The following is a 14,931-nucleotide window of genomic DNA, read 5'->3' on the forward strand; positions in this document are numbered from 1 at the left end:
GGATTCACAAATCCACAGTGATGATAAAGATGTTGTGGAGAAACTAAAAGTAGCAGAATAACAGTATAGGTTCACAAATGTAATGTAAACAGGTAATGTAATATCTAAAGTGCACAAATATCACAATTGTTAAACATTTATGCAACCTTACACAGTATAATTACACACAAATTACATCAATAATACATGGACAGTCATGGACACTGATGCATGAAATGATTACTTCATCAAAATGTGCAGGTGCACTAAAATGGATAGGTGGAGCAGTGGTTAGATGTTGTGGTGGTACAATAGTTAAGTCCTTGAGTAACTGGTTATAAAATTGGGGGTTCAATCCCCATGCCACTGTTGGGCTTTGAGGACCCTATTTGCTCCCGAACTGCGGTACCATGACTCTATCTGCTCTGGAGCTGCTGTACCATGAACCAATCTGCACTGGAGCTGCTGTACCATGAGCCTATCTGCTTCGGGCTGCCGTACACTGATTGACCCTGCGAAGCAGCCACTGTTGGGCCTTTGAGCAAGGCGTTAAACCCTATCTGCTCCATGGCTGCTGTACCATGGCAGACCCTGCACTCTTAATCCCCATTTATGAGACAAACTGGAATATGTAAAATGACAATTTCCCTTTAAGATTAATAACAAATACTGAGGTTTTTCCTCCTGCTACCAGCAGAGGGCGCACTGAAGTGTTCGAGAAGCCGGGCAATTATATTTCCACTAATAAACGACGAGTTTAATTGTTTTTTCCACTGATTAGGCGTTTGCAAAAAAAAAAAAAAAAAAAATTCATCTTGCAGCGTTACAACATTTTTCGTTTATCACATCACTGAATCTAAACACTGTCCAAAGGCTGTTTATTGGCGCTCGTAAATCTATAACGTGCCTCCTCGCGGCTGCAGAGCGCGCGCCCTGTGATCTGCTGCCCGTTGTGGGGCAGAGGAGGGGTGAGGGGAGGGGTGGGGGATGGTTAGGTGAGGTCTCGCGCGTCAGGTGTGCTTTACATAAAAAAGCAGCGCGCGCCCGGACTCCTCCAGGTACCTCAGGTGGACTCCTGCTTCGCTGCTCAGGACTTAAAGCTCCTTTAAGCTCAATCCAGCAGGTAAGAACAGGTATATATATAATATATATTCTAATATATATCGTCTTATTCTACAGTTTTTGTACAACTTTAATATCAAACTCACAAAGTAATACATTCACACATAAACATGTTAAATATACACTTATTTATCCACTCAATCTGCTTCTCTGGTAACGAAAAAGGTGCAGGGCTTCTTTACTTATTCCGTCTCAGCTGTTGATTCACTTTCAATCTGTAAATATTCTTATAAAAAGGTGTATATATGCTCAGGTAAACATTATTCTCACCTTATTGACTCATAAAAGCAATTCTGTCGGATTTGTGTGGGTTAAAAAGACCCTTTTTAAGGGTTTTCCTCATATCATATTCCTAATAATGCTGTATTTGTAATAATGCCATTTATCTCTATGCCAATGGAAAAGCTGAAGTAAAAAAAAATAAAAAAATAAACAAATAAATAAAAACAAAAATTTAATTAGATAAAAATATAAAAAAAACTAAATATTTTTTATTCTATCATTATTAAATTAGCTGTTATTATAATAATAATAATAATAATAATAATAATTATTATTATTATTATTATAAAATCTGTGATACAGTAATACATAGGCAGGTGTTTTATATTAACAGCATGATGTAAGAGAAATTTTCGGAGGCCCGTAGGTTCCTAAAGACTACTGTAATAATATAAATATTTGTAATTTTATGCCTAATATATCCTTTTTTGTCACTATTCTCCAGGCAATGGCTCCACGGCCAGAGATTGGAAGTGAAACTTCAGTCTCTCCACCTGATCTTGGTACGTATCTTCAAAAAAAAAAACGTTTTTCTTTTTGTCTTTTTTCCTGCCTTCTAAAAATTCCTTCTCATTGATACAGACACATCCAAAGATGAGGTGGTGCTTCCAGCATACTCCACCGTGGCTCTCGTGGATTTGGATCCTGAAACGAGCAACCCATGGGACCTTCCCGAGCTGAAGGATGTTGGGCCGAAATGGTCAGGTGAGCTGCAATGTCAGTTTCTGGTGCTTACGTTGAGGTTTGGGTGTAAAAGAGAGATGAGGATGAAACAGGATTTTGTTTGTTTCTGGTTGTTCTGTCTAGAATTGGACACGAAGGGAAAAGTTCTCCAAGTCATTATGTCGATCGGAAGGTTCGTTCTTCTGTTTGGATTCCTTTACATGTTTGTCTGCTCACTGGATGTTCTGAGTTCGGCATTTCAGCTTGTTGGTGGTAAGTGGAGAACTTTTTTGGGATTTTGTTATTATTATTATTATTATTATTATAAGTAAATGAGATTAATTGATGGGTCAGATGGAATGTCATAAGAGCACCAAAGCTTGTATCTATCTACTAGTTATCTAGTATAACTGCAACTGGTTAATGTGTAAAGTCTTGAAATGTTCTTATCTATTCATTTTCTTATACGTGCAGGTGTCAGGGCATAGGTGACATTTTCATCATGCAATATATAAATATATTTATTTATTTTTTACTAGGAAAAGCAGCTGGAGATATCTTTCAGGACAATGTGGTGTTGTCCAACCCTGTGGCTGGGCTCGTGATTGGTGTCCTGGTTACAGTGCTGGTTCAGAGCTCCAGCACTTCTTCATCCATTGTGGTTAGCATGGTGTCATCTGGATGTGAGTGCACGTTTTAGTTTTAGCCCAATGTTAAATATAGTATATTATACACGCCTTGTGGTGAATGGTGTTCAGTTAAACTTTAGCATGGAAGTGTTTTTTTTGTTTTGTTTTTTACAGTATTGGAGGTGCAGTCAGCGGTGCCTATCATTATGGGTGCTAACATCGGTACTTCCATCACCAACACCATCGTGGCTGTGATGCAGGCTGGAGATCGTAACGAGTTTCGCAGGTAGACAAAACATGGCAGATTTTTTTCTGCAAGTTTGCTCATAACTTGCAACCCTGCAAATCTATATTCCAAATAATTCCTAAAGTATTGAGAAATGTCTGAGGTATCAGCCATACTTAGTTCAACTTCTTATTGTCAATTTTCTCCAATATCCTGCCTACAAATCTATGGACCATACACCAATCACATATTTCACTGTGTAATGTAATTTTTTCATCTTTGTGTTCCAGGGCATTTGCTGGTGCCACAGTACATGACTTTTTTAACTGGTTGTCTGTTTTGGTGTTGCTGCCTCTGGAAGTGGCTACTGGTGTCCTGTACAAGCTCACCAAACTTCTCATCGACTCATTTAACATCCAGACAGGCCAGGATGCCCCAGATTTGCTTAAAGTCATCACTAACCCACTCACCAAGAACATCATCGAGGTTAGATGGAACTATTACACTGAAGGACTTTTAAGATTAATGAAGCAACCTAATTGTGACTTGGCATGATCTTAGATTAGACCACTGAGGCTCTCAATGAAATCAGATCCCTCTCAGTTGAACGTCCCCTGTGAAATGTTGCTGATTTTCCTCAGTATGAATTCTACACTGTAACTGATCTCATCCTGCACGTGACCCCCACCCCTGTATTCTGCCCTGGTTAAATCTAAATAACAGCTTTGGAGTTTTTTGGTCTTGTGACTCATATCTTTTTTCCATCCTCCCTCTGTGTAGCTGGACAGTTCTGTCATCAGTGACATAGCCATCGGTGATCCCAATGCAAGAAACAAGAGTCTGATCAAGAAGTGGTGCAAAAAGCAGTCTTTTGTGGTAAGAATTGGGGAATGTTGGAAAAATGGCAACTATAAATATCTTCCTGCAAACTCACACAGGAAAAAAAACCAAAGGAAGGCAGAAGAATCTGCAAGATAAAGGCGTAACATTTGACTTGTGTTAATATGTAACAGCGTTTGTGCTCCACTGAAAGGTGTTTAAAGGCTTAAAAGCTTTTTTAAAAACCAGATAAATACTGGTTACTAATATAATGTACTTTGGCACTGACTGCATTGTGTCTTAGCTGAACATATCCATGACATGATGACAGCCAGTTTATTTATTTTTTATTTTTTTTTACTATATTTCAGAATCTTGTAAATGTCACCGTTCCCGGAGAAGCAAACTGCACTGTCGGGGTCCCGTGTTGGACGGAGGGCAACCAGACGTGGACACAGAAGAACATAACAGAGACCATCAACTTAGAGAAATGTGAGTGACTTGTCCTTTGTGGGATGTTGGATCAGCTGAATTTGATTGTTGCCTTTCATCCCTGTGTACATACTTCAGACCATTAGACCGTGACTCCCATTAACTACTGCACCTTGAGGACAATGGTTTTCTTTCAGTGGCGCATGATTCGGCAAACATCTTCCCCGTTTTCCCCTCCCTCTCATTCTACTCTTACATGCTCAATGGAGCTATTCTTTTAGTTGGGCAGAACTACCTGGGGCTACCCGAAACCAGACAAAAAAAAAGGCCCAGCCAAATTGAGAAGAAGGTTTTTGGACAGGCGTCATGTTTGGAATTGACAGCGAAATTTAAGCCTTCTTCAAGTTTGTTGGTTGTAGTAGGACAATAGCATTTTAGTAAGTCAACGTTATTAAATAGCATCATTATCATTCAGTCCTGTCTGTACTAAATGAAGCAGAATTGGATCTCCTCAAAATGTGTTTATTCTATTGAAGAGACTGGATGTGTGTTAGGACCTTCTGAAGATGTTTAACTACTCTTCAGAAATACATCATAATAAAAACTGATTATTATTATCATAAAAAGCCCTTGAAAAGAAATGTACAAAGTGGATTTGAATGAAAATCTTCTCTCCTGCTTTAGGTGGTCATCTTTTTGCTTCGACAACTCTGCCAGACCTGGCTGTGGGACTGATCCTGCTCGCTCTGTCCCTGCTGGTACTCTGTACATGCCTCATTCTCATCGTCAAGCTCCTCAACTCCATGCTCAGGGGTCAGGTGGCTGTCGCCATTAACAAAGTGCTCAACACAGGTGGGGCTTCTCAAAACATCAACCTGCATACTTTGCATAACTTGCATTCTTGAGGCAAAGAAGAATTTAATATAAAATCTAATTAATTTGGATTTATTTGACATAGTGAGCCTGTCAGGGCACCAAATAGTTTTGTGAAGTAAAAGTCATGGATTAATGTCCAAATGGGTACCCTGTTAATGATAGTCAGCGCAGGCTTCCTCATCCTGGTACATCATTGTGAACCTGGACTGCTCTACTTATATCTGAACATGTCATATGTCACCAAGAGTGTTCAGGTACACTTCATTCCTGATTACAAAGGAATGTGCTGGTTACACTTGTGCCTTTGTTGTATGAATCTGCAAAAGGTTTCCTTGTATTATTACTCCTGGAACAAATACACCCACAACCATGTGGTTTGATTAAACATGCCGGATTCCTGTTTGCAGATTTCCCATTTCCGTTTGCATGGGTCACTGGTTACCTCGCCATCTTGGTGGGAGCAGGAATGACTTTCATCGTGCAAAGCAGTTCCGTCTTCACCTCTGCCATTACACCTCTTGTTGGTGAGTGTCATATAAAACACTGCAATATTTATCAAATAATCGATTCGTCTATAAAATATCAGTAGGTCATAGAAATTTCTTCTTCAATGGTCCTAGTTTTATTCCGTTAACAAATCAATGCAAAAGCCGAATTAACTTCCTGTTTCTTTTCAGGTATTGGCGTTATTAGCATTGAGCGAGCATATCCCCTCACGCTTGGCTCTAATATTGGGACAACAACTACTGCTATTCTTGCTGCCATGGCAAGTCCTGGAGACAAACTAGCCAACTCGTTACAGGTAAGCCCTCCAAATATTGCACTATCGCTCCCATTTGTATTGCACTCAATGTTATCATGCCAAACTCATGGCTAATGTCATTTCCTCCAGATTTCTCTGTGCCACTTCTTCTTCAACATCTTTGGCATAATGCTGTGGTACCCAATACCTATAACACGCATACCCATCCGTCTGGCTAAAGCGCTGGGTGACCGCACGGCGGAATACCGCTGGTTTGCCATCGTCTACTTGGTCTCTTGCTTCTTTGTTATGCCTCTGAGCGTGTTGGGACTCTCCATCGCAGGCTGGCAGGTCCTCGTGGGGGTCGGCGTGCCCGTGGTGGTGCTGGTGGTCTTCGTGCTGGTTGTGAACTTTATGCAGTCACGCTACCCGCGCTTCCTGATTCCTGTGCTACGTAACTGGAACTTCCTTCCCCTGCCAATGCACTCGCTCAAACCATGGGATCACATTATCACCAAGGTGATGGGCTTCTGCGGGACACGCTGCTGCTGCTGCTGCAAGTGCTGCAAGAATGGAGAAGCAGACAAGAAAGAGAGCAATAAGAAGGGCTTAGAGATGTACGACAACCCCACACTTTCTGTGGACGATGAAAAAAGCCAGATTCAAACAGTGTCTGGAACAAGTCTGTAGCATTGTAACAAAATGTATAGTTATTATAAGACTCTATTACATAGAATAATGTAACATATGCTCTGCTTAAAGGGGCTTGATGTAGGCTGTGTAGAATTTCCTGTGTGGACTGAGGTGAATTGTAATCAAGGCTGCTAGATGATTCATTTAATGTTTCCCAGAAAGAACTTGTAGAACCATTCCAACAGCAGGAGATCCCAGTAAGCTAGGCCTGGAGAACTAGGTCCTGGTCCTGAAGATGTTCTGCTGCAAATAGACTATGCTTGCTATATGTTTATTTTAGTGTCCTTTTGAAGCTGCTCTCATTCTTTGGATGTCTGTGATGTGCAATGCAAAATTAAAGTGCAGATGGCCTCTTATTAATTCGTACACAAGGATTTTGTTTAAAAAATATTTAAAGAGTTGTATTTTTTCAATTTTAAACAATTCTATTTGTAAATAATTATTTTTGCTGCCTTTTGAAGCTTATGGCTTTTTAGGCAATGTTAAATATGTACCTTTATTATATACTATATATATATATATAATGTGTGGGTGTTGTTTTTATGGATACAAAATATATAGAGAAAGGATATTGTATATATGGATTTTACACCAGTCGGAACTGTTAAATATGGTTTGTAAATAAATATATTTCAAAAAATCGATTGATGTGGTTCAATTGCTTGTGTGTGTATACATGGGTTTCAAAACAACTTATACAAAACATACAAATAAATAAACATGCACTTTTATAAAAGTAGTCACACACTATATTGACAACATTTTGTGGACACCTAAGCATAAGATTGGCATGTGCTCTATTTTAAACATCCCATTCCATATTTATTCCCATTTGCTGTTATATAAACCTTCACTCTTCCTGGAAGATCATTTTGGATTGTGCTTGTGAATCATTTGTGCTCTTTCAGCTACAATTGTGTGTCAGCCACAGGCAGGTGCTGATGTAGTTGAGATCTAAACTCTATAGCAGGACAGTCAAGAATCTCCACACACTCCAACCCATGTAAAGCATATCTTAATAGAGCTGGCTTTGTGCACAGAAACATTGCCATGCTGGAACAGGTTTGTGTCTAATAGTTAAAGTGAAGTTAAGAATTTCATGCCACCACATCCAAAGACGTCCTATACAATTGTGTGCCTCCAAATTTGTGGTAACAATTTGGGGAAGAACCACATATGGCTGGAATTGTCCCAATAAAATATCAGGACTAGACATCCCAGTGCTTTGTTTTATTTCTGTGTTTTAGCTACAAGATCAAAGCTTTGCTTGCTAGCTAGAAAGATAAAGATTCAGATAACAAACAACTGGTTACAGGAAAATAAATCAACAAAATGGGGTGATGTGATGAAGCACTGTTACTGTAAATGAAGATTTTTTTCTTGTCAGAAAAACGTTCTCATCCAAGTGTCGGCAGTGGAGACTCCTTTCAAGTGTTCTTACTGAATGGCTTATAAATATCATGTATTAATTTGTCTATTATTCTGCATAATTCAGGTGTATATAAAGCCCCTATGAGTGGATACTCCAGTATGGATAATATGTTAGAATGTAGGCGGTTATCTAATTATCCAAGAGCTTCAGTTAATGTTCACATCAAGCATCAGAAAGATGTGAAAAAATGTGATCTGTGTGTCTGTCGCATGGGTGTTGGTACCAGATTGACCTTTATGAGCTTATGATCTTCTGGGATTTTCAGTGTCAGAATGGTGTAAAAACCAAAAAACATCCATGACAGTTTGAGTCGATGTCCATGAAATTTCAGATTCATGTTCTTTTCTCACAGGATTGGAACCCACCGTGGTCTTCCACTGTTGTAAACCCATCCACCACAATCTGCCTATTCTCTTCTGATCTCTCATATATGCATTCGATCGATGTTTTTAGTTTCAGCACAATTCTGCATAAACTCTTGAGCCTGATCAGCAGTTTCTGAAACATTTAAACCACAACGCAGTAAAAGTCATGTTTTTTTCCCATTCTAATGTTCGAAGTGAACATCAGCCGAAGCTCTTGACCTGCAAGACCTTATGCATCGTGCTGCTGTCACGTGATTGGCTGATTATATAACTGCATAAATGAGCAGGTGTTCCTATTAAAGTGGATAAGGAAATTAGGTATAGTATTGACTTGGCACATTAGCACTGGCCCGTTTTATGAGAAGCCTATCAGTGGATATCTGATGGTGAAATCTTTTTTCCCTGGAAGAACTTTGCTCTGAAGAAGAAGACATGCTCTGGAGCCAAGTGAATGTCTATAAGCAAAACAATTACGCTGACAAAGTTATAAAAGACAATATATAAGATTTAAACTTGTTTTGTGCAGTCTTTGTTAATTTTTTAGAATGCATGCACTTTATATCTTTATTTCTGAGCAGGTACAATGAACAAGTGCAAGTGCATATCGCATTTCCTGGAAAATGAGGAACAAGATGATTTGACGATTGAGTGTTATCACATTGTGTCAATAAGAGCTTTTGGGGTGCAGCTGTTCTCAGTATCTCTGTAGAATTTCTGTTAAATCTTGAAGAATGTGGTTCTTCATCTAATGTTGAGGGCACAGGATTGGAAAGGATGTCTTTGGATATGGTAGCATGAAACAATAAGTTGAACCTGTGCACAAAGCCGTGAAATGCTTTACATTGGTTCAGGTGGAAGATCTCCTGCTATAGAACTTAAAACCTATTGAACACCTTTGGGATTTATGTTTTACACTGTCTGCACCCCAGACCTCCTCACCTTCTCACCTACATCAATACCTGATTTTACTAACACCCTTGTGGCTAAATGAGCACAAATCCCTGTAAAATCTTGTGGAACATCTTCCCAGGAGAGTGGGGGTTAAATATAACAGCAAATGAGGACCAAATATGGATTAGGATGTGCAAAAAGCGCATACCAATCTTATGCTCAGGTGTCAATAAAAATGTTGTCAATATAGTGTACTTCCAAGTGCAAAAGGAACAGAATCAGGTTTATTGGTGAGGTATGTTGACTGCTGGAAATTTCTTGTCCTCCTAGACCGAGTCCCACTTTAGTTGGGACTTACACAATAAATGTAAAATAGTCTCTTCAGAAGAAGCCAAGACACTAGGATGAGTAGAGCAAAGGTAGAGTGTATTGCGGCAAACCACAATCAACCCCAGAGCATCCGCATGTCATGACATCGATGGTCTGACCACACCTGGCATTTCCTCCTGTTTTTATACATCTCATCTCATCTTCTCCCGCTTATCTGTAATTCGGGTCGCGGGGCAGCAGTCTAAGCAGATTCCCCAGACACTTCTCTGTGTCCAGGGATCGGGCTGTCGAGGCCCCCGCCTTCGACTGCTGCCCAATCCTCTCAGCACCGGTCCCTTACGGTCCCTCCTGCAGGTGGTGAGCCCACGGGAAGGCGGCCCCACGTCGCTCCGACGTCACGGTCCTTGGTTTTTTTTTTTCTCGTAAGGGTCCCCTGGAGCATAGAGGTTTAAGGGCCTTGCTCAAGGGCCCAAGAGTGGCAGCTTGGCGATACCGGGGCTTGAACCCCTGACCTTCCGATCGGTAACCCAGCGCCTTAACCGCTGGAGCCACCATTTCCCCCTTGTTTTTATACATTTTGACCCTTAACATTGATAACTCCCCAAACCTGGATCCTCCTCAGTAACCATCAGTTATTACCATAATTGGAAATCTTCAGACGTTAAACCTTCCCCCAAGTATTTTTAACTATCATTAACATTCAAATATTCCAACATTCAAAAGGTCAATTTTGATTACCATTATCCTCAAGATTCTTTGAGAGGGTTGGACCACAAAAAGTGGGAAGTAAACCACTGTTTCACTTCATTATTTTAATTCGCTTGGTTGCCCGTACAATTTGATCATGGGTGAGTACTTAGCTTTTTCCTTATTTCATAGATTATTCTATACTATTATTTTGTTAGCAATTTTATTACTTTGCATAAGCTCATTAGTATTTTTTTGATATATTCTTAACTTTATTACTTTGATGGTTTTAGTAGGCTGCTTAGGCTTTCCACAAATGGGGGAGATTTCACTGAAGAGGTATCATTCCCTTTTTTGGCCTGCATTTGGGGCGAGCTTCACAGAAGACATGTTCTCCATCCCCTTTTATGGCATTTATAATAAACTTCCTCGTTCAGGATTCATGCTGTTTGTGTGTAATTTCAATCTGTGTTGGGTGGAGCCCTTTTTTTTGCATGTATAGTGAGTGTTATGGGCACTTTGTTATGGGTTATGTTTATTAAGCATAAATAAGCTACTTTTTAATTCTACATGACACACACAAGGAATTTGGTTCCAGCTGTTGGTGACTCTTAAAAGTACACACATACATTTAGCTTTGACTATACAAAACAATATAGACAATACAAGACAACACAGACAATATGAGACAAAATAGACAATACGAGACAAAATAGACCATATGAGACAATATAGACAATATGAGACAACACAGAAAATGTGAGACAATATCGACAATACGAGACACCACAGACTATACCAGACAATATAGACAAGAGGAGACAAAGCATATAATACGAGACAGCATAGACAATACAAGACAACACAGACAATATGAGACAATATCGACAATACGAGACAAAATAGACAATACGAGACAATGTGGACAATATGAGACAACACAGAAAATGTAAGACAATATAGACAATACGAGACAATATAGACAATATGAGACAACACAGACAATGTGAGACAATACAGACAATACGAGACAATGCATATAATATGAGACAACACAGACAATAGAAGACAATATAGAAAATTGACAATCATTTGCTGAGTATCTTGTAAAATAAATAAATAAATAAATAAATAAATAAATAAATAAATAAATAAATAAATAAATAAATAAAAAGTTGTCAATTCCGAAATGCTATAAATTGGAAGATTCGGAATCCAATTAAATATTTTGAAGGCAATTAGAATAATCGTTTATTTTAGTGACTACTAGAATTGACTTCAAAGTACTGAGCAGGTCAGAGTCTGTTTATAAATCAATAGCTTCTGTTACAGGAGAGATAGATGGATATATCAAACGATGGATGGAGAGAGAGATAAAAAGACAGTTATAATTGGAAACTGGGACATACCACAGATACCGATATTTTCCAGAGTCGACACCGAGTCTACAATTATCCCCTGTTAAGTCATATCACAGAAAATTGATCTTGTTTATTGCAAAACATTTGATTGCTTTGATTGCACTTTGACCTGTGCTATATATCATTATATAATATATTATCTGCTTTTCCGATTCTTTCTCAAGATGGAAACTCCATGAGACATATTGCTCATTTACAACATAATTGCAATCTTCCTGGACGTCACACAGAGCGATTCGCTTTGTTTTTAGAATCTGGAGGAGCTTTAAAAAGACATCACACGGTGGAGGTGAATCTCTAAATCTGCAGCGTAAGCAATTTTTTGTCACATAGCAAATAACATGCTGTTGTAGTTCTGATTGATTTCTTTGGCTAGTTAATATTGTTTTCGGATGTTAGGTATTACAAAATCAAAGGGCATTACTCAAAATCTTAAAAATATGGTCCTACATTTCAATAATTTTTAAATGGGAGGACATGTTGCACCTTCGGAGAACTCTGGTGAGGGCCAGGTTCATTTATGGTCAAGTTAAGTTTTCAACTCAGGTTCTAAGGTTTCAACTTTGGACAATATTCCCAAAAAAAACATGACTCATGGTCTTGGAACAAGCACAGTAGTCTATTCTTGTGTTTATCAATCCAGAAGCTAAACTGTATCTGTCATCTTACCTTGCTCTCCAACTTCCTGGTTTAGTTCCAGATCTGCTGCACAGAGCCTACCTTCAAGCAAGGATCATTCCAGATCGAAAGTTTAAAGGTCAGATCCATTTCAAATGTGGTCCTGACAGGTGATCCATCAACAAATTGATAAATCTGATCCTCAAGATCCTCAAGATCTCCAGCTAAGTGAATCATTTAACTATTAGTAGGTAAGATTTTGAGAGGAAATGTCAAATCTGGTCCTGCACATCAAATCTACAAAATTATTGATCTTCTTCAACAAAGTTTATTCCAGATGTATGACTTGAGATTGACTATCCAGTAAATGTTACTTCCAGATGTGTTCATACAGATTTGATTTGAATCTGGTCTTGGAAACTTTTTCAGATCTTAAGATCTTTTGTCTCCTCTAGTTCATTCCAGATCGGTTCCTTGAGATCTATCTTTAAGGAAAGTTTATCTTTTTCATTTCTTCTTATGGAGACCCCATGATGGAAGGGATTGTGATGAATGTGTTTAGGTAAGCATACAGAAAAACAAGATATGGTAATGGCATGTTGATTTGGAGATAAAAGTGGGCCGATGGTAAGCAGCAACATACAAAATGTTCAATAAAATGGCCAATCTGGGACAAAAATATTCCAAATGAGCACTTTAAGATAAACCTGAATAAAATTACAGATTTGCTTTGGTGGATCATTCAATCAATCCATTCTAACCAATGGGGCTCCAATAGCAATGTGGTCTTTTCAAAGTCTTGTGTGAACAGCGCTACAAATTCTGCAATCCCAGCATGAACTTCAAAACCTTTGGGTTCCAGGCACCAATGGTAGACTCTCAAGCAAAAGTTCTCCACAGCACAAAGCAAATGTTTTTATTGTTGTGCAGACCTAAGACCTAAATGACTGTTATTTGTTGTTGAATGAACCCCTTATGGACAAAAATAGTACTTACACGTGTTTTTCTACGCCACCTCAAACGTAAATTACAGACATTTGACGCTGATCTGGTTACGGTCGGGACCTGGGGAAGGAAGACTGGATGATGGTCTGTTCATTTTTTCTGTCAGAAACCCAACAAACCATGGCAGCTCCTGAACTGCGAGTGATGTCAGAAACCGGCCATGAGGGCTGACGTCCTCCCGCCTGTGAATTTCCACAAAATCAGTCAACACTGATTGAGCACAATAGTGTCTACATGCAGCCAAAACAACAACAAAAGACACAATGGCGCATTATTATTATTACTACAGTGAAGCCACAGCGAAGCAACTGAAACAAACATAAAGTCTGAACTTTATTCTAGTAAATGTAAAGTCAGAGCAACGCTGACTGGTGTTTAGCGCGGAAAGAGACAAAAAACACTGACATCATGGATACATCGCTCTGTTATCTATTGTTCAGGCTCATTTATTCAAACAGTGTAAACATGCTTTAATTTTACCTTCATGGAAATATCTATATACTTCACCAGGACCTTGATTTCAATTATGATTGGTCAGAATCTGTTGATTATATTACCAACTCCTCAAGGTCCTACACATGGATTTGTATGACGGATGCAGGATATATGCTGCGTTGGAAAGAAAAACGCGTAATTGGTAGCATTTTCTTACTGTTGGAAGGAGCCTCCAGTGTCAGTGTTTTGAAATCAGTGTTGCATGTTTGAGGTCTTGGACAATAGCTGTTGTAGCGTAAGTGATAACAGGAACCAAGTTCCTTTGCAGGTGTTCTGACACCAAATGTAACACTTGTTCTGTTTTTGGAAAACAATCCAATTATAATTGCTCAAATATGGTCTTGATGCTCAGAATCCCTTCGGTTTCCATGCGGTACAAGAAATCACAGAAGTGAGATCGTTTTCTTGCAAATATTCTCGCATATATCCTTTAAGTAGATGTGGAATATCACACATCCTGTTTACAAGCATTCAAATTCAAAGACGCTGAAGCATTTTTGTTGTTTAATGCTTTTATGACCCCAGATGCGATTAGGAACACCATGGATAATTACATCTCTGATTGCATTGCTTGTTGTTGTCATTGGCAGCAATGAAGCCAGGAAGAGCTTAAGAAGTAATAATCAGACTTTAGCACCTAACGGGATGCTATTTGCAGGATTGAAAGCACCACCTGGTTTGCAGAGTTGTATATTCTTTATTTTTTTCTATTCTACTATTCTATTCGTTTCTTTACACTTCACTTTACATGTGTGTGTTTGTGTGTAGATAGATAGATAGATAGATAGATAGATAGATAGATAGATAGATAGATAGATAGATAGATAGATAGATAGATAGATTTTTATTTCTCTTTAATGTTTAAATGAATACAAGGGAAGTATAGCTTGTAAATGTGGGGTTTTGTCGCCCTCTAGGGGTTTCGGAGGTGCTCCAGGTATTTATTTTTTTTTTGCAACATCTTATTGTTTCTCATTTTTCTAGTTCTCATGTTTCTCGTTTTCTAGTTTCTAAATCTTCATCATCTTCAAGCCAAACTCTCCAACTCCATATAAGTACTTCCTTAACCTTTGTAGTCGGTTGCTTCCTGTGTCACGTGCCTTTTTTAATCTGTTGAGATAATAATGAGACCTTTGGGCCGTCACCACTCTTATCTCATGCTCTAGACCTCGAACTTCAGGAACCACATAAAACCAGAAAGAAACAGTGTGCTATTAGACAAAA

The 14,931-nt window shown here is 38.8% G+C and overlaps 1 protein-coding gene across 2 annotated transcripts; it reads left to right on the top strand.

Moving 5' to 3' along the window:
- Positions 1-998: 998 nt before the first annotated feature.
- Positions 999-7,092, top strand: slc34a2b (solute carrier family 34 member 2b). 2 transcript variants are annotated; one of them, XM_083521598.1, is made up of 13 exons: positions 999-1,112; positions 1,829-1,886; positions 1,966-2,088; positions 2,191-2,319; positions 2,586-2,729; positions 2,850-2,961; positions 3,192-3,387; positions 3,682-3,777; positions 4,092-4,212; positions 4,837-5,004; positions 5,436-5,552; positions 5,706-5,830; positions 5,921-7,092. In XM_083521598.1, the coding sequence occupies exons 2-13, from the start codon at positions 1,832-1,834 to the stop codon at positions 6,458-6,460; spliced, it is 1,926 nt and encodes a 641-aa protein (XP_083377724.1). In that variant the 5' UTR covers positions 999-1,112; positions 1,829-1,831; the 3' UTR covers positions 6,461-7,092. The 2 variants fall into 2 exon arrangements, with proteins under 2 accessions (XP_083377724.1, XP_083377725.1); XM_083521599.1 differs by having other exon boundaries at positions 1,006-1,102.
- The last annotated feature ends 7,839 nt before the right edge of the window (positions 7,093-14,931 follow it).

Source organism: Silurus aristotelis, assembly GCF_946808225.1.
Source record: "Silurus aristotelis genome assembly, chromosome: 19".
In the NCBI taxonomy this organism is placed as follows: Eukaryota; Metazoa; Chordata; class Actinopteri; order Siluriformes; family Siluridae; genus Silurus; species Silurus aristotelis.

What these genes read in the sequence shown, in the direction of transcription:
- slc34a2b (XM_083521598.1), top strand. Translation starts at nt 1,832, where the DNA reads ATGGCTCCACGGCCAGAGATTGGAAGTGAAACTTCAGTCTCTCCACCT. An exon ending in GCAAAAAGCAGTCTTTTGTG is followed by an intron (nt 3,778 to 4,091) that starts GTAAGAATTGGG and finishes ACTATATTTCAG; the next exon opens with AATCTTGTAAATGTCACCGT. An exon ending in TGCCATTACACCTCTTGTTG is followed by an intron (nt 5,553 to 5,705) that starts GTGAGTGTCATA and finishes GTTTCTTTTCAG; the next exon opens with GTATTGGCGTTATTAGCATT.